General features: G+C 55.5%; 9 protein-coding genes across 9 annotated transcripts; 7 read left to right on the forward strand and 2 right to left on the reverse strand.

Annotated features, from left to right (window-relative positions):
- Positions 1-27: 27 nt before the first annotated feature.
- L226DRAFT_528643 (uncharacterized protein) lies at positions 28-2,995 on the forward strand. Its single transcript, XM_067679426.1, has 7 exons — positions 28-1,141; positions 1,203-1,439; positions 1,489-1,510; positions 1,565-1,627; positions 1,683-2,258; positions 2,326-2,505; positions 2,559-2,995. The coding sequence occupies exons 1-7, from the start codon at positions 140-142 to the stop codon at positions 2,720-2,722; spliced, it is 2,244 nt and encodes a 747-aa protein (XP_067543056.1). The 5' UTR covers positions 28-139; the 3' UTR covers positions 2,723-2,995.
- Positions 2,996-3,958: 963 nt separating this feature from the next.
- L226DRAFT_565052 (glycoside hydrolase family 16 protein) lies at positions 3,959-6,295 on the forward strand (the record flags this gene model as incomplete). Its single annotated transcript, XM_067683737.1, has 11 exons — positions 3,959-4,081; positions 4,136-4,177; positions 4,236-4,411; positions 4,473-5,016; positions 5,070-5,306; positions 5,362-5,421; positions 5,477-5,606; positions 5,660-5,736; positions 5,792-5,902; positions 5,974-6,143; positions 6,202-6,295. 11 exons carry the CDS (start codon positions 3,959-3,961, stop codon positions 6,293-6,295), a joined length of 1,764 nt encoding a protein of 587 aa, XP_067543057.1.
- A 441-nt stretch (positions 6,296-6,736) lies between these two features.
- On the reverse strand, positions 6,737-8,405 carry L226DRAFT_565053 (uncharacterized protein; the record flags this gene model as incomplete). The annotated part of the gene is made up of 4 exons (XM_067683738.1): positions 6,737-6,813; positions 6,877-7,086; positions 7,146-8,208; positions 8,265-8,405. 4 exons carry the CDS (start codon positions 8,403-8,405, stop codon positions 6,737-6,739), a joined length of 1,491 nt encoding a protein of 496 aa, XP_067543058.1.
- Positions 8,406-9,315: 910 nt separating this feature from the next.
- L226DRAFT_565054 (peroxisome membrane protein) lies at positions 9,316-10,682 on the forward strand (the record flags this gene model as incomplete). The annotated part of the gene is made up of 6 exons (XM_067683739.1): positions 9,316-9,454; positions 9,511-9,778; positions 9,828-10,204; positions 10,261-10,450; positions 10,509-10,615; positions 10,669-10,682. 6 exons carry the CDS (start codon positions 9,316-9,318, stop codon positions 10,680-10,682), a joined length of 1,095 nt encoding a protein of 364 aa, XP_067543059.1.
- A 358-nt stretch (positions 10,683-11,040) lies between these two features.
- On the forward strand, positions 11,041-12,241 carry L226DRAFT_528646 (uncharacterized protein). The gene is made up of 7 exons (XM_067679427.1): positions 11,041-11,164; positions 11,220-11,302; positions 11,359-11,464; positions 11,521-11,554; positions 11,604-11,801; positions 11,867-12,021; positions 12,075-12,241. The coding sequence occupies exons 1-5, from the start codon at positions 11,054-11,056 to the stop codon at positions 11,798-11,800; spliced, it is 531 nt and encodes a 176-aa protein (XP_067543060.1). The 5' UTR covers positions 11,041-11,053; the 3' UTR covers position 11,801; positions 11,867-12,021; positions 12,075-12,241.
- L226DRAFT_528647 (NAD-P-binding protein) lies at positions 11,799-12,975 on the reverse strand. The gene is made up of 6 exons (XM_067679428.1): positions 12,717-12,975; positions 12,627-12,663; positions 12,453-12,569; positions 12,303-12,396; positions 12,059-12,249; positions 11,799-12,011 (listed from the first exon to the last, which is right to left on the reverse strand). The coding sequence occupies exons 1-6, from the start codon at positions 12,960-12,962 to the stop codon at positions 11,902-11,904; spliced, it is 795 nt and encodes a 264-aa protein (XP_067543061.1). The 5' UTR covers positions 12,963-12,975; the 3' UTR covers positions 11,799-11,901.
- A 394-nt stretch (positions 12,976-13,369) lies between these two features.
- On the forward strand, positions 13,370-14,802 carry L226DRAFT_565057 (IlvN-domain-containing protein; the record flags this gene model as incomplete). Its single annotated transcript, XM_067683740.1, has 8 exons — positions 13,370-13,383; positions 13,444-13,503; positions 13,572-13,735; positions 13,792-13,957; positions 14,013-14,300; positions 14,354-14,417; positions 14,476-14,580; positions 14,635-14,802. 8 exons carry the CDS (start codon positions 13,370-13,372, stop codon positions 14,800-14,802), a joined length of 1,029 nt encoding a protein of 342 aa, XP_067543062.1.
- Positions 14,803-14,974: 172 nt separating this feature from the next.
- L226DRAFT_27800 (uncharacterized protein) lies at positions 14,975-15,979 on the forward strand. The gene is made up of 3 exons (XM_067673544.1): positions 14,975-15,422; positions 15,477-15,828; positions 15,879-15,979. The coding sequence occupies exons 1-2, from the start codon at positions 15,051-15,053 to the stop codon at positions 15,813-15,815; spliced, it is 711 nt and encodes a 236-aa protein (XP_067543063.1). The 5' UTR covers positions 14,975-15,050; the 3' UTR covers positions 15,816-15,828; positions 15,879-15,979.
- Positions 15,919-17,404, forward strand: L226DRAFT_565059 (splicing factor CC1-like protein; the record flags this gene model as incomplete). Its single annotated transcript, XM_067683741.1, has 10 exons — positions 15,919-16,091; positions 16,142-16,276; positions 16,324-16,371; positions 16,420-16,557; positions 16,610-16,679; positions 16,731-16,803; positions 16,859-16,943; positions 16,995-17,066; positions 17,117-17,222; positions 17,270-17,404. The coding sequence occupies 10 exons, from the start codon at positions 15,919-15,921 to the stop codon at positions 17,402-17,404; spliced, it is 1,035 nt and encodes a 344-aa protein (XP_067543064.1).
- Positions 17,405-17,752: the final 348 nt, after the last annotated feature.

The following is a 17,752-nucleotide window of genomic DNA, read 5'->3' on the forward strand; positions in this document are numbered from 1 at the left end:
GGCGTGTGGACGCCACCGCAAACTTGTACCTCAACAACGTCCATGTAGACTCCTCGCGGCTGCATCCTCCTGGCGGCGCGGCGTCGATGCTGGCGACCCGATCTCTCATTTACTCAGGCGGAAAGTGCGTCTCTCCGGCATGCCCCATCACCAGCAAGACGGCGAACCCGGATCCTTCTTCCAAGTTCCTCCTCCCGCCGAAATCTATGGCTACGTGCACAATCCCGCGGACCTCACAGACCCGTCAGAAGATGAAGATGAGGACCATGATATCTACCGTGGAACTCCTCCGACACCGCCCAGATCTCTATCCCCAATGTCGTCCTCATCGTCCTCCTCCTCGAGCTCGAGCTCGGGGCTGTCGGTGTTCGGTGGTCGTATAGGCGCGATATCGGCGGGAGTGGAGAACGCTATCTCCCGGTGGGCTCGCGCATGGGTGTCAAGCTCTAGTTTGTCGTCTTCCTCATCGTCCTCTGCCTCCGTCGCATCACAGTCGAAGTCGCACACCACCCGGAGGCGTAAGCGGAGACCACGGAGCATCGCAACAATCCACAACGCGCGCTCTGAGCGCGAGGTAGCTGCACGTATTCGAGCCCGCGAGGACTTGCGCACCATCCCTCGAGGCTTCGTGCTCTATGCCCCGAAGCTGCCCATTGTCGGGGCGAAGTCGCAGGCGGCAGCCGAACGCAAGGCAGCGCGTGCGGCGTTGCAAGAACCTATCTTGCGCTCGACCTCCTTGGACGTCGTATTGAACCGGTTGAACGCCGTTCTTCGAGAGCGTGCGAAGGCGCGCCGTGCGCGGATGGAGCCCCCGCAGACCCAGACACCCCTTCGAGCTACACCCCCTACTATCACTTTGAGCCCACCTTCTCGTCCTCTCTCGCCACTGCACCAGGACTACATGCTGTTGGACGAATCCGATGTGGCGCGGTCCAGTGCATCTATTCCTGGAGATGGTGCTCGCCGCAAAGACGGCAAGGGAAAACAGCGGGCCTCGACAATACAGATACCCCCGTCGCCGCCGGTCATTCCGACTGCCAGCCCGCCGCCATCCATAGCAGTGGAGCCTCTTCGCGCTCCGAAAGCCTGGTGGCTGGACGTGACCTCCCCTACTTGGGAAGACATGTGTGCCATTGGAAAGGTACATGCGTGCATAACGGGGTTGCGCGGCGATGCTGACAATCCTAACATTATACTTATAGCTGCTGCACTTGCATCCGCTGACGCTCGAAGATATCTTGACGCAAGACCCTCGAGAGAAGTTAGAACTCTTTCCTAGATTGGGTTACTATTTCGTCTCGTTCCGGGCCATCGAAAGCCAGAAGACACGGGAGCGTATCCGGAATCTTTTGGACTCGGAAGATCTTAACACTCAAGACGAGGGTATAGTTGCGGAAGTTAATATGTACCTGGTGGTCTTCCGCGATGGCATTTGTTCGGTAAGTACCTACCCCTGTCGCTTAGTTTTGCTTGCTCATAGATCTGTAGTTCCACTTTGCCGATCTTGACGGTTTGTCGATTTCAGTCCATTGAAAAGTCCTTTCGAGGCTCATGATTCCTGCAGAACACGTGGATAGAGTGAGGCATAGGATTATGTTACTCGGTGATAACGCGAACACATCTTCTGGTGAGTGCATCGTTGCATTTTCAACGGAACAGCACCAACTGATCATACCGTGCAGAATGGATTGCGCACGGTCTCATGGATTCCATCGTCGACTCCTTTTTCCCTTACCTGGATATCATAGAGAGGGAGGCACTAGACATCGACAGGCTCGTCTTTTCCGCTGGCGATGGGACCGCTGTCCCAAAGAAAGACACCTTTACTACTGAGTCTCAGCAGACCTTGAGATCTGACGGTCCCGACCTAAAGGAGGAGATCGCCGTAGCAGTGGTTGAGAAGAGTTCCTTCGACCTCGGCAAAGCGAAGTCGATAGTCGCAAAGCCACGCTTCTCTCCCCCCACTAGCTTTCCTTTCCTGGTACGGCGTGTTCGACGAACAATACGCGAGACCCTCACTTCTATACCCCGGTTCAAAGCTGTCGATACCCATTCAACGGATGACTACCATCCACTAACCACAGTGCACCGTATGGCCCGCATCCGGCGGCTCGTCACATCGTTGACGCGGTTCTTGGCAGTGAAGTCCGAGGTCGTTGCCCAAGTTAGGAAGCGGTTGCTTGCCAAGGGCGAGTGGAGCCTGGGCACGGGTACGGAGGACGATTTGGATGTGTTTGTGTATATGGGCGATGTCCAAGGTAATACTGTCTGGCTTGGCTCTGGGCAAAGACTCTCGGCGCTGATAAGTGTTGGTTCCGCATGCAGATCACATCTTGACGCTGCAGCAGTCGCTAGCGCATTACGAGCGTATGCTGAGCCAGTCGCATCCGACGTACCTGGCGCATCTACGGACGTCGGTTAGCAAGGCGAAGTCAGGGAGTGACAAGGCCGTGGTGTCGCTTACCGCCATCTCGCTTGGAGTGCTCTGTTTGCAGACCCTCATCGGTACGCTTTTTCCGCACTTTCGTGCAGTAGGTGCGCATCTGACGACGACACAGGCTGGTTCTCGATGAACTGCGAAGTTCCGCACAACGACCTGCAAGGGAATCGCTACAACATGTTCGCCATTGTTATCTCGATCGCGGCGGTGGTCATCGTTATCTATTCCTATATCGTTCGGCAGTGGTGGAAGCAAGCTAAACGACGGCGACTTCCTCTATAGGATGTCAGTGTTTACTTTCCTCAACACGATCTTCGCCCTTTCTGTTATGGACTATCGCGTTCGTGCTCTGTTCGTAGTCATTCGTCCGTCTCTTGAAACTTTCCCGCCTTGCTGTGTTTCACTGTTTTCGTGTAGCGTTATTAGCCATAGGTACAAGCCCGTACGGCGTACACACTCATAATACAAAGCTCACAGATCTATGTAGCGTTCGTTTGCGCCTCTCCGAAGCTGTGCCCACCGCATAACAATAACAGAATCTGCAGATCTGCCCTGTGCCTCGATCAAAACGCGTGCCACGTGGACGCTGACCTGGAGCGTATCGCGATCATCAACATCGCAACATGGTCGAGTCTGTCTGAGTCCGGACTTGGATGGTCACTATATACTACTGAAAGGCTGGCTAACACCGACCAGAGTATGCTAGTAATTCCTGGTGAGCTTCACAACTCCACGTTGCCGTTTGGTACATGCTAACGTTCACGAGGCGGATTGCGTTCCTTTGGGCCAATCTATTCCCCATGCTATCGCCACCCGAAGAAAGTCTGGTCCCACTCGGTCGCATTTGCCCGATGTCAGCGGGAACAACCGCTTCTTCTAGTATGTCGTTTGTATTGATGTCTCGTTACCATGCAGAACACGCACAGCGTACGCCTTCACGGTAGAGGCCGGCACCCATCAACCTGACTTTGTATAGTGGGCGGACAGAATGCATGATGCATCAATTGTCGTAGAGTCGTTGCATCTGCAGCCCACTCACGTTCTATCTCATTTGTTGACCTTCGTTTGGTGTTCCAGGTTGTCGTATAATCAGGCAGCGGCGCTGGCAGTGGTCAACATCTCGATCCCGGGATGTGGTGGATTAGACCTGAGATCATCAGCAAGTCCGACACGGATCTGGCACGGCGCCGGATGGGAGAAGACGCTCCAGGCAACGCTTCGGTCAATTGTCCCCATCTTTTGATGGAGACCATGTACAGATGAGTCTGAAGTGTCTGGTCAGGTTGGCACCCCGTCTGCATCGCTCCCTACTCTCAGGCGACGACGACGACGAGCCTCCAGGGCTCCGCTCCGAATGCTCACGTTGAGAACTCTCTGAACTCTGAACTGCCACACAGCGCATCCCCATTCTTTACAGATTTTCTGTCTTTACTAGGTTCTTGGGCTTCTCGGGCAGTGTTTACCCCCTTCCTCTCTTACACTTAAGAATCGCTTCGCTCAACCTAGCGATCTTGTCCCATGAACTCTTCTACCAACCTCCTTGCTCCCCAACCGGAGCGGAAGGGCCTCCCTCCACCACCTCCTTATGCTCGGGGACCCCAACCGAGGTTCCTGCGTGCGCAGAGCAGTCACTCTTCGCTCGTGAGTGTCGAGACATCCCGCCAATCCCCATCTGACCATCAAACCGTACCGCAGGCTTCTGTCAATGATTCGTCACATCCCTCCATTTCCGACAAGGTGGGTTCGCTTTTGTTCATGGTTCCCTGAAATAAGCAGGCCAATTTGTACCACACAGTACGTCTTGCCGCTCGACGCCGACTACACCGATGGTCCCGAGGCCGACGACAAGCTGCATAACCCAGATCCAGCGAGGGATCGCAAGAGCGACAAGGGCGGAAGCATAGTGACCGGTCGCGGTCTCATGAACCTGGGATGTATATTCATTCTTGCTGCTGGTATCGTGGCCCTTTTGTATGTCCAACAGCGTCATCCCGAACAGTGCTCACAATTTGCTGATGGTCACCACCTACAGTGGAGGATACCCTGTTATTACCTACTTTACCAAACCGAAGCTGACAACCATGGGCGGGTTCAACTTCGGCGGCATCAACGCATCTGGGCAAGTTCCAGAGATTCCTGGCAATTGGGGCCTCGTCGACAAGGATACCCCCGAGGAGGTCAAGTGGAAGGAGGATTACGTTACTGGACAGAAGTGGCAACTCATCTTCAGCGATGAATTTAACACCGAGGGGCGCACCTTCTACCCCGGCGACGACCCGTACTGGGAGGCTGTGGATCTGCACTACTGGGCTACAGGCAACAAGGAATGGTATGACCCTGAGGCGATCACCACTCGCAATGGCTCCCTCGAGATCACACTTTCCGATAAGCCTAACCACGGCCTCGATTACACGGGTGGCATGATGCAGACTTGGAACAAGTTCTGCTTCACCGGTGGCCTGGTCGAGACCTCGGTCATGTTACCGGGATTCAATAACATCCGCGGTCTGTGGCCTGCTATCTGGGCAATGGGCAACCTGGGCCGTGCTGGCTATGGTGCCTCCCTCGACGGCATGGTAGGTGACGCGCTCTAGCCTCTCCTGATAACTTCTGATCGTTCCTCGTACAGTGGCCGTATACCTACGATGCCTGCGACGTCGGCACTGCACCGAACCAGACGCTGAATGGGCTCCCTGTTGCAGCTCTGTCGGATAACGATGATGGACACGACGGTGCCCTCTCGTATCAACCCGGTCAAAGGCTATCGCGGTGTACTTGCCCAGGGGAGTCTCATCCCGGACCTGCCCACGAGAACGGCGAGTACGTCGGCCGTTCTGCGCCAGAAATTGATATGTTCGAAGCGCAGGTCAGTCCCAGCAGGACTCACAAGCATCTTATTTGTATTAATTCGCTTGGCATAGATCGGCGGTGTCCCCGGCGGCGGTGAAGTCGGCGCCGTGTCGCAGTCTGGCCAATGGGCGGTATGTGGATGTTCCATGTGGCGAATGCGTCCAGCGGGGCTGACAAGTGGTACAGCCGTACAACTATCAGTACACCTGGCTGAACACGACGGACAACTTAATTCTCGGTGATGACACGAAGAGTAAGCTCAACTCGTACAAGGGTGGTGTCTACCAGCAGGCTACTTCGGTTGTCACGAAGACGAGTGTGTACAGTCCCGCGATTTATTCCTTGATTGGTCGACTAACTCTCCTGCAGATCAAGAGGCGTACGAGTTCTCAGGGGCGCAATACTCCGTTTACGGGTTCCAATACAAGCCAGGCTTCGGTGATGCAGTAAGACCCTCTGTGATTGAACTAGCTCGGCGTGCTCACCACATACATTATGCAGTACATCTCGTGGATCACTGACGGTCAACTCGCGTGGACCCTCCACCAAGCCGGCATGGGTCCTGACCCCATCTCGGAGATCAGCGACCGACCAGTGCCTCAAGAGCCTATGGTACGTGCCGAGTCCTCTAGCTGCTCCTGAACCACAAGGCACGACTGACCGCCTCGCGCACGATCCTGCAGTACTTGATCATGAACTTGGGTATATCCGAGAATTTCGGCTTCGTCGACTACAAGAATCTCGTCTTCCCGTCAACCTTGCGTGTCGACTGGATCCGCGTCTACCAGGACCCGAACAACATCAACATTGGCTGCGATCCAGACGGGTTCCCGACCAAGTCGTACATCGAAACGTCTGTGCATCAGCTCTACTTCCAGGCCCGCAGCTGCTAACCTTTCAAATGCTGGCAGGTACAAGGAAGCGTATGCGAACCCGAATTTGACGACATGGGTTGACGACTACAAGCAGACCATACCGAAGAATAAGTTCCTCGGAGAGTGCTGATGCGGGGATTCGTCGTGCGTTCTGTTTATTGGGCTTTATGTAGATATAATCGTGCTGTTGTATACCGCTATATCTATCACTAGTGTTGTTTGCAACTGGAGTTGATTCGCGTGTACAACAACACACTCCGATGACTGAGGTGGGATATCATCTCTAGGTTATGTTATCCAGGACATACGGCGTCGACTGCGCTGCTGAGGCGAGGACGCGATTCTTCCCCTGCGGGAAGGCCGCTCCCTGTCAGGCAGGAAGCGGGGGGACTACTATGCTACATATGTTACAAATCCAGAGTAAGTAGATAAAGGACGACTGCGGGGTTTCCATATCATAGAAGCGGAAGGTCAGCAGTGTCCCATAGATATCGTAATCCAAACAAAGATGCCATGCAATCATACGAAGGAATAGAGGTGCATAGAATAGCCATGGCTCTTCGGAAGTCGGTCATGAAGAATCGTGCATGTCGCGTTTCTTGTCACAAAGTTGTACGACGCGTTTGCTCTCCTCCAGTACGGAGAGCACTGAACACGCCATGTACCCAGGTCAGATCGTCGGTGCAGAAGGAGAATAGGTGATGTACGCACCCTTCGCCTGGAACTCTGCTTGCTTCAACTCGATCTGCTCGCTGCTTGCGAGAATCTTGTTCTCCTGCAACTTGACAGCCTGCTCGTTCCGACGCAGGTTGTCCGTCTCGAGGCGGACGCGCTCCTGAGATTCCTCCACACGTAAACACAGAGCACGCATGGCCTCTATCTCGTCGTGGTACTCCACACGCAGCTTCTCTAGTTCCGCGCCTGCAAACAAGGACCATTCAACATTACGCCGACAGAGACGAACGCCACACATGACTCACTCAAAACCTCCGCCTCGTTCGACGTCTTGATATACTGGGACATCTGGTCGACCCAGTCGCGGTCCATCGCCCACGCAACGGACTTCGACTGACTCGCAACACTGATCCGGCTCATGCTGTCCCGTTTCTTCAGGCTACTGCGCCGACGGACGATGGGACGATGCCCCTCGTGCTCCTGGTCTTCGTGGATGGTGGGAAGTCCATTTGGAGGAGTCGACACCTTTGGTGGGGTGATCGAAGGGGATTCGCGAGGCGACGGCGACGGAGCGGGGACCGGACTGCTGGATAGAGGCAATTCAAGCACTTGGTGCACAGGCGAGTCACCCAGCTCGGTGGGCGTGGACAATGCGCGGTCCGGCGAAGCAGAACGGGCGCGTGTGCGGTACGGGATGGGTAGAGGGTCCGGAGAGCGTACGTATGGCCGCGCGGCGTGCTCTACACGCAAGTATTCGGACGACTTCCGACCCTCTGCAGTGTGCGAGCCAGGAGGATGATAGCCGGGCGCGGCAGGCATGGATGCTTGACGTACATGTCCGCGCGGGGGAGCAGGACCGCGCGCACGCTGGCTCTGCGAGGGGTGGACGGGGCCGAGTTGTGCGTATGGATTTGAGGGTGCAGGCTGTCGCCTTGCCGTTCGTTCGGCGGGCGGGACCTGTTTGCTCGATGACGGGACACGACGCACCGAAGCCTGGTTGTGCGCGTACGCCTGCATGCGCGCCTGGTGCGCCATGCATTCCTTACAATCGCGGCAATATGTCCCTGCTGCTGGCTCCGGTGCCGCCTTCGCTACCTCTCCGCCCTGCAGCTTGAACCATCGCTCCATCTCCTTTAGCCGGAAGTCGGGAGGCGCATGAACTGTCTGGAACATGACGCGGTGGGCAGCAGCCTTGTCCTTGGACGTTGTCTCGCGACTGAGGCGGGTACACTTGCGAATCATGCGGTCCTTGAGATGCCGAATCTCAACGATACGCTCCCAGTTGGCAGCATGATCCTTGCCTAACTCCGCAACCTCTGCTTTGAGGAGGTGACTGTAGATGAGCGCCGTCCGGGGCGGGATGAGGACCTTGTGGTAGGCAGCAGTGAGTATGGGTGCCACGAGTGTTATGGGACAGAACGCACCCGCAGCTCATTAGGAGTGTCTGTGCATTGTACGTATCGCCAGCCCGACCTGGTTGTCCCATCTGGGTTCTCCAACTGACCGCGCACCGGACTCTGCTGGTAGTAGTTGAGCCTCGGGTTGGCGGGTCGGGAGGAAGCCATAGATATGCCGGGAGGCGGATCGAGGCTATATGAACCACAAGAATCAATGCAGCGCAGCGCAGAGAGAGCGGGGACAGCGGGCGGGGACAAAAGGGAGGAGAGAGGGACCGACGGGCCTGCGAAAATATAAGCGAGGCACGCCCCCGGAGGAGTGATCTGGTATCAACGCGCTTGCTGCAGCTCAGGCTGCTGGGCTCTGCGCACCAATTGCGTGCGCCCCGAGGCGTGCGCCGTGCGGCGCGTGTCGCACCTCGTTCCCCATGCTGGCCCATGCGAACTGGACATCCCAGGCAACTTGGGCTCAGGAATCCTGTCCACGGACGCAGAACGCGTCCAGGCTGTGCACGTCCTTTCAACCTGCCTATCTGCGTGCGTCTCCGGCTTCTCGATTCACACCATCGATATGTCCCGCGCGGACTTCGGAGGGCCATCGCGAACGTAACGAGTGCCCTCGGCGAGCGGTCCTGGGATGTCGAAGAACCAGGCGACGAGCGTCGGCGGCGAGGTCGTCGTGGTAAGCGGTAACGCGAGGTGCTGCCCAAACAGCGCGTGTTTGTCCACGAGCAGTACAGATGTGGCCACTGAGTGAACTGGCGACATATACGCACGTCCTCGGCGTTCGCAGCGTTGAGTCCGCCGTGTCACCGACATCCCGCGATGCGTGAGCGAGAACGGCGAAGAGAGTGGCTGGGCAAGGGCGAGTCGCACCTGTTTTCCACATGGTACGAGTGGCTCCCTAATCAGGCAAGTATAGCCGGTACGCTTTAGTGGCCGGGTTCCCACAGCTTAGCACGGTGCCCCGCGTTGGCCTGCAGCGATTTGTACCTCAACTTATCCCCGCAACGTCCCCTGCGGGTCGGTCACCGACTCGCCCCCTCTCCGGCTCTCTTTCTTCTGTCCTTACTTTTCAATGTCCTCGGCTCTTGCGCACTATGAATCCTTCCTCGTCGCCCATGTCTCCACCATATCCAGTCTCGAATCGACCTTGAGGTCAATTACGTGGATCCTTCCCGGCAGGTTCAAGGATGCGGAACTCGCCTCAGAAGCTCGTCAGTTGTGTTGCCATCGTGGTTACTGAACCTCGCGTTGATCCTAGCACGTGTAGTCTCGGCCATACTCAATGTCATGAGCATGTACCATGATACTCTTCTCGCAAAGGTCGCCCAGACGGATCCCAAGTACAAGCCCCTCATTCCCTCTTCTCCGCATACTCGCTACACCCGCGCGTGGTGCGACAAGGATACCCGCTACAAATGGGCTGCTCGTGCTCTTGAGTTGATCCGGTTCACCGAGCTCCTCCTCGAGATGGGGCTTCGTAGGAAGGTGTCGCGTAAGACGCGGTGGAGGGGCATTGTCATGCTCGAAGTTCTCAAGTGCGTGCTGTCTTTCTGAGCCAGTGACAAATACCAACAACCTATTTAGAGTATTGCTCCGTCTCGCTTTGTTGCGTATCACGCGTCGTCCCTTGGTAGCACCTCCTATCCCCGAGCGCGAGTTCGACCCCGAAAACATCCCTGCAGGCTCGGATACTTCGTCGCCCACGCTGGCAGCAACGTCGCCACCATCGTCTGTGCTTTCCACTCCGGAACATCTGAAGAACAACCACATCGCGTTACCCACACACCCTCTCTTAACTCCACCACCCCCAACCCACTCTCCCATGCCAGTGGAAGAGTACCTGCTGCCGAAAGCATTGACCACGTCCTCGGTCAAGGCGCCGACTTCTCTTATCAAGCCTCTCTCGAGCCCGAAGGAATGGCTATCCGAAGTCATCTACACCATCCGCCCGCTGGTGTATGGTATGTTTCTGTCAAGCTAGTATTCACCCAGAGTATATTCTGATAGTCCTGCTCAGCTGTCATGTTATCCTCTGGACGAAAGGACAACAAGCCCCTGATGACTGCACTGGCACTCGAGCTTCTCGCGCTTAACCTCCGTCGGGTCCCGAGCCCGTCTTCTGCTCTAGAACGCTCGGAATATGCCCGACGTGACCGCGATATCACTTGGTACCTGTTGAGAGGTTCTATCTGGGATACTTGGACACGGTCTGTACCCAGTTATCGCGATTCGCGCCCGTGTGCTCACGTTGGATGCCTACTACAGCCCGAAGTTGGAGAGTTTCGCCAACAAGACTGCACATACACCGTTCGTCGGTATCTTCAGCGCCTTTGTGAAGGATTGGATCCCCTTGATCGACGAGTATTATTATTGTGCGTCCATCCTGTTCCGATGACATGCGTTATTATTCACCTTCTGCCCGCAGATACTGCTCCATAGTGCTGAGGTTTGTGATACGGATGCCATCTCGCTGTTCTTGCACATATATACATGTACTATTGTGGCCCGCTCGTCGAGCGCATTACTCCTGTTCATCTCTCGCGACGATCGACCATGAGGGTAGATGACGACATTCATCGTGGGGTTGAGACAGTTCTGGACTTTCTCGCGTATGCGACCCGCAGCTCCGTCCGATTGCACAGTTGTATATGAGAAGAGACAGGCGACCGGCCCGTTCCCAGGACATCTGACCCTCCCTAGTGCAAATCGATAGCTTCGGATAAAGCTATAAGGGACTGGCGAAGTCAAGGTTCGTCCACCATCATCGCATCACGCAACTTGCTTTCGCGCTCAAGATCGAAGAGTTCAGAATGGCTGCTGATTCTGTAGCGAACCCTTTATCCGGCTTACGGCGCGTCGTCACCGGGCACCGTGGAGACGGAGTTGCGGTGGTGAAGAGCGACAAGGTGATGGAATCATATGTGAGTGTGTGCGTTGTATGTCGACATTCAACGGCATGCATTAAGACGGTTGCAGCAGGCAAACCGGAAGTTTCAAGGCGTGAGTGCGGGACCGATATGGAGGACTGGTTCGTTGCCAGTGAACGACAACAATGACGAGTGAGTAAGGACGTTTCTTCGATCCCAACCAATTTGATGTAATGCTCCTTTCGCAGGACAGATGGTGCGACTCGGGAAGCGACCGGAGACCTTGGTCTCGTCGTAAAGGGGGGAACAAACCTCCTGTTCACCGACCTCGCTCCCGGAGCGACGGCTTCCATGGTAGGTTGATGTATCGCTCCCGTACCTCTCACCGCCAATCTTGAGCAATGGGACAGCATCGGACATCCTCGCTCGACCACAATATCCTAAGTGAGTATCTCATGTCTCTTCAATTCCTTACCACGCTGATTGCGAGAAGTCAGCGGCAAGGTAATCCTCATAATGGAGGACGGATCGGAGACCGTATTCGAAAATCCGGGCGACGTAGTCGTCCAGAGGGGAACAATGCATGCGTGGCGGAACCCTGGGCCAGAATGGGTTCGATGGATTACGGTTGTTTACGATGCGCAGCCAGCCGTGGTCAACGATGTTGCCCTCGATCCGTATGTTGAGTAAGGTGCATCAAATACGTATGAGCTCCGGCGACATGTAACATGCTGACGATAGAAACTTGGTTGATAGATCGGAGACCTTGTTCCTTAGCCAGAGAAGACACATCATTGCAGATTAACAAAAAGACCACCATCGACCAGAACCTGCCCTCCGGTCACATATCTTGACAGGTCGCTCGCAAGGAATACCACTGGCCCTGCGATGTCGTCCGGTTCTGATTACCGGTTAGTTCATGCTCAGACCACACGTGATGGGACTTACTCCCTAGCCTCCCCAGTGCGGTGCGTTTCACCATGCCTTCTCGCTTGGCTGCATCCGCAAGGTCATCTTTGTTGATGTCCGTCTCTATCGTGCCTGGGAGTACTGCGTTCGCGCGGATGTTGTACTTTCCGAGTGCAACTGCCGCGCTCTGCATGAGCGAGAGGATACCGGCCTTCGTGGGTGTATAGTGCCTTCAATTCGCGATGAGTCTTGCTGCCATACGATTATGTGCCATGCGACTTACACTTGGTATTCTCCGCCTACGAGTGCTGAGATGGACGAGATGCCGATGATTGACCCGCCCTGCGGGGTCTGGTCCTTCATTTGGTTGGCGACGGCTATTGGCAGACACGACGGTGAGTCCTTGTCCTTGTCATGTGCTGCGACTACTGACCTTGTGTGATGTAGAATGAACCGTCAAGGTTGACTTGACGTGTTCTCTCCCATACCTCCGCCGGCATGGACAAGAATTCCGAGAAGGGACAGATACCGGCGTTGCTGACAAGTACGTCTGTCACAGACAACTGAGTCTTTCACCATGCCAACGATGGGGCTTCCACAAGATCACCTATTCTATTGAAGACCTTCACTCCTTCCAGAACGATCTGCGAGCTTCTGTGAGTCTCTCTTGGGCATTGATAGACATGAACGTCTGTACCTTCTGTGATGTTTCGCGATGAGCTATATCGCCCGGGACGGCAACCACTTTTGAATGTGTGTGCAGACTCTCAATCTCATCTTTCAGGGACTGAATCTCCTTCGTCGTAGCCTCATCGCCGTAGTAATGCAGGATGAGCCCCGTCGCGCCATGCCGCGCGCACTCAAGGGCACAAGCCCGCCCGATGCCCCTGGAAGCGCCGGTGATGCATACGATCTTCTTCGCGAGGAGTGCAGGGCTTTCCATGACTTCACAGGTGCGAGAGGAGATATCAGACACATCCTTCAGGGCATCCAGACCCCTTTTGTACGCTTCTTCGCATCATCGACTTCTGCGAGGGTGCGCAAAACCGGGGATCGGCAGGGTGCCCCGTGGGGTGCGGTCCGGCGAACCCGACGCACCGCTGTCACAGGACACCTTAACTGGGCAGTCACAGGGATACCGTTCTCACCTTCGCTGCGAACTAACAGCAGTCATACGGTCCGCGGTCAGTCAGGACACCCCGGAAAACGGAAATATACTCAGGCGGAGGGCCGGCCCAGGGCCAAGCGTCGCGAAGCCCTGCTGTATTTAAGAGGGACGCCTTCGTCTGCGATGAGGACAATCGAAGCCATCTCACCGTTCTCAGCCGCTCACCCCACCCCTCTATCACGATGTCTGCGAAGATGTATGCAGTTTGCTCCCACATTTGACCATGATCCGAGTAGCTGACGAGGGGCTTCCACAGCTACTACGACTCCGACGCGAACCTTGATCTCCTGAAGGACAAGACCATCGTGTTCCTCGGGTACGGGTCATATCTCGCGTGCGCGCCTGACGATCTGGGGTGATTAACTCACTGTGTTTGCGGTGCAGCTTCGGGAACCAGGGTGCTGCTCAGGCGCAAAATCTTCGCGATTCCGGGATCCCGAACGAGAAGATTATCATCGCAAACCGGCCCGATCACTACGCAGAGGACGCCAAGTCGAAGGGCTTCAACGTCGAGCATGACTTCGCCAAGGCGGCGAAGCAGGCAGACAGTAAGTGTCTGTGCCAAATAGCATGCACAGCAAGCTCATGCACATGCGATTTCTAGTCATCTTCCTGCTCATTCCTGACCAGGTTCAGCCTCGTGTCTTCAACAACGAGATCGCTCCGAACTTGAAGGATGACGCTTGCATCGTTGTCGCTAGTGGCTATAACGTCTTCTACAAGCTTCTGAATTTCAAGCCATCCCAGGATATCGTTATGGTTGCGCCTCGGTACGCTCATGTTCACCGTTTCAGGTGTTGATGATTTATGACACTTCGAACGCAGCATGATTGGCTCGTCCGTAAGGAGTCTGTATGTTAAGGGCAAGGGCTTCCCCTGCTTCGTTTCGTCGGAACAGGACGGCACGGGCAAGGCCCTTGAACTCGCGTTGGCCCTCTCCCGCGCCATTGGTGCGACGAAGGCTGGTGCCATCGCCTCGTCTGCGCGTGAGGAGACCGCGATGGACCTCTTCGCCGAACAGGCGCTCTGGCCGAACATCATCATGCTCTTCAGGGAAGCATTCAGTGTCCTGAAGGAAGCCGGATGCTCAGATGAAGCCCTCTGCTACGAGATGTGAGTGGCTCCTTGCTTGATCTCGGGCCGTCTTCTCACTGATCCGTCTACAGGTGGATGTCCAAGGAGCCGGCGGAGATCTTCGAGCGTGCTGCTGAGGATGGTTTCATCCGTCAGGTATGTAGTCTTTCGCACCGTTGCTACGATAAGCTCGCTTAAGCGACGTCGAACACAGCTCAAGCATCACTCCACTGTCTCGCAATATGGTCAGCTGAACGGTGCTCTCAACCTCGATGGTTCGGCAGCACGGGCACACTTCAAGGACATCCTCTACAACCAGGTATGTATGAGCTGACTGCTTCTTGTATCGATGTACTGACTGACGGCGCGGCAGGTGTTGAACGCCAAGTTCCAGCAGGAATTCAGCAAGATTGAGGATGACCTGGAGAAGGAGGGCGACGCCAACCCCCTCGAGATCTTGTACCAGAAGTCCGAGGCAAGCGAGCTTGGCCAAGCTGAGAAGAGGGTACGGGCACGTCTTGCAGGTCTCCTGGCTCAGTAGTATACTGTGTAGAACCATCCCTCTTAGACATACGTTGTACTTGTAACGTCTAATAGATTCCGAAACGGACCCAAACCATTTGGACAATTGGATTGCTGCGAAAGACGCCCATTCGTGAGAAATTGTCTCGATTTGTCCAGGCTGGGAAGGAGTCTGCTCACCGAACGCACGACTCTGACCGAGACGACCGCCGTGCAGACTTCATTCAGTTAACCCACCGGCAGACTTCCGCTATCCTGCTGCCAGACATGTCCTCGCCGAACGGAAAAGCAGAAAAGATGGATGTCGACCGACCAAAGTCTCCAGACAGGCGATCTAAAGTGTACGCAATACCCGTTCATTTCACCGTTCGTCACTGGACTTCTTCCACAGATCCCGCGACCTTTCCACCGAGACCCACCGCACCCGACGCTCTCATCGTTCCCGCTCTCGGGTTCGCGAGAGTGATAGGGACAGGGAACGCCGTCACAGGGATCGTGACGAATACGACGACCGACGCCGGAGTCGCGACCGCAGGGACCGGTCCCGCGAAAGGTCCCACCGCGACAGAGACCATGACCGCGACAGGGAGCGGGACAGAGAGCGGGACAGGGACAGAGAGCGGCGGAGGGATCGTGATGGTGAGCGCCGTCGCAGTGAAAGAGACAGAGCCGACGATAGACATAGCCATCGAGACCGCGAGAGGGACAGGGACAGGGACCGCGACAGGGACGACCGGGACCAGAAGGATCGACGCAGGAAGCGTGGAGAAGACGAGGATGTCCCTGGGGATGAGCGCAGCAAAAGGAAGCGACCTGACGAAGGTGCTGAAGAATCGTCTCTCCCAGCCCCGCCACCCTCCGCTGGCTTGCCTGCACCCCCACCACCTCTCGCTGACAGCCCAGGTCGCAGAACTCGTTCTCGTGAACCTGACCGCAGGTACGGCGACAGGCCACCTAGGCGTTCTCGCGACCCGAGGGATGACATCGAGGACCCTCGCTATCGTCGAGAGCGGGAGCGTAGCCGTCCGTTGAGCCCTCCCACAAAGTGCGTGTATCGTGTGCTTGTATGCGCTATTCACTCATCTCTTCCTGAAGACGCCCTTCGCCCTCGTACGAGCCACCTCCAGACGATCCCATGAACGAGGAGCCCAGTCCGGACGATTCCGAGGCTCGGTCTGTCTTTGTCTCTCAACTTGCAGCACGACTTACAGCACGCGACTTGGGGTACTTCTTCGAGGACAAGCTTGGCGAGAACACCGTCATGGATTCTAGAATTGTCACTGACAGGATCTCGAGGCGCTCCAAGGGGTAAGGCGACGGTTGCCCACTTATCTGACGTTTGACTCACCCATGCACAGTATCGGTTACGTCGAGTTCCGCTCTGTTGAACTCGTTGACAAGGCTATTGGACTGAGTGGAACTGTAGTGATGGGTCTGCCTATCCAGATTCAGCACACGGAAGCCGAGAGGAATAGACTTCATGCTGGCGACGGGTGAGTGTACTCGTGCCTTCTGACAAGCGTTTGCTGATGTTCCGCAGCAATCTCAACCTACCTCCCGGCGTGAGCGCGCCTCACGGTGGCATGCAGTGAGTCTTTCGGACCTTCACCTAATTGCCACTGCTAACAGTCGACAGGCTATACGTTGGCTCCCTTCATTTTAACCTCACAGAGTCCGACATAAAACAGGTCTTCGAGCCATTTGGTGAACTTGAGTTTGTCGATCTTCACCGCGATCCGATGACGGGGCGTAGCAAAGGCTATGCATTCGTACAGTGAGCAGAGTATTCGTCGCTATCGAGGTGGAAATTGACTGACCGTCACTAGGTACAAGCGCTCGGAAGACGCCAAGATGGCTCTCGAACAGATGGACGGATTTGAGTTGGCTGGCAGAACGGTATGTGATGCGTCATGTTAGATTCTTCGAAGGCGGCTTATTGTATAATAGCTTCGAGTCAACACCGTCCACGAGAAGGGGAATGCCCGTTATGCCCAGCAGGAGTCTCTGGATGAAGCTGGCGGTATGTTTCGATATGCTCTGCATCGCTGAACAGCAGTACTCACTTCATATCACAGGCGGTAATCTGAACGCAGCTTCACGTCAAGCGCTGATGCAGAAACTTGCCAGAATTGACCCTGCACCCGTCAAGCTAGAGCCAATGTCAGTTCCATCATCAGCCCCATTTTGCCCAACATTGAGTTCCCCCTGTAGCGCACGACCCAACATTCCTCAGACGATGCAATCGAAGTCTGTCCTGCTGAAGAACATGTTCAACCCAGAGGAGTATGCCATGTCCAGCTACACGCCAAAGCGCTACTCATTGTACATTACAGGGAGACTGAACGTGATTGGGACAAGGACCTCGCTGAAGACGTCAAAGGAGAAGTCGAGTCCAAGTACGGCAAGGTTCTGGCCATCAAAGTTGAGAAGGAGTCACAGGTGTGTGTGCATTCCCGCAACGGCACAGCTAGGCTAACCAGGTCCAGGGCGAGATCTACGTCAAATTCGACACCGTTGAAGCGGCCAAGGGCGCCATCGACGGTCTCAACGGTCGCTGGTTCGGTGGCCGCCAGATTTCCGCTGCATTCATATCGGATGCTATCATGCAGGCTCACCAGTGACCGTGTCGGTTGGTCCCAATGTATGCTTCTGAACTCATCATCCCAGGAACCCGCTACGTGCGGTCAAGAAAAGACGACATTGTATTCTCGTGCCACGTCCTTCTCTATATGGTGCTCTTTCTCAAAGTTATTATTCGTTAGGCAGATTCACATATGGGTCGTCTCTATGCTACGGCACGGACGCCTCCCTCGGCCGTCCTATTCATACGATATAGGCAGGTTTATTGCTGACATCCAAACCGCGCATCTCTTCTGTCTCTCAAACGTTCCTTCTGCAATAGATGTGCCATCTATTCTACCCCGCCGCCGCCGCAATCATGGTATGCTGCATGACATGACTGATGAGTA

The sequence above is a fragment of the Lentinus tigrinus genome (genome assembly GCF_003813185.1).
Source record: "Lentinus tigrinus ALCF2SS1-7 unplaced genomic scaffold L226scaffold_1, whole genome shotgun sequence".
NCBI classification, from domain to species: Eukaryota; Fungi; Basidiomycota; class Agaricomycetes; order Polyporales; family Polyporaceae; genus Lentinus; species Lentinus tigrinus.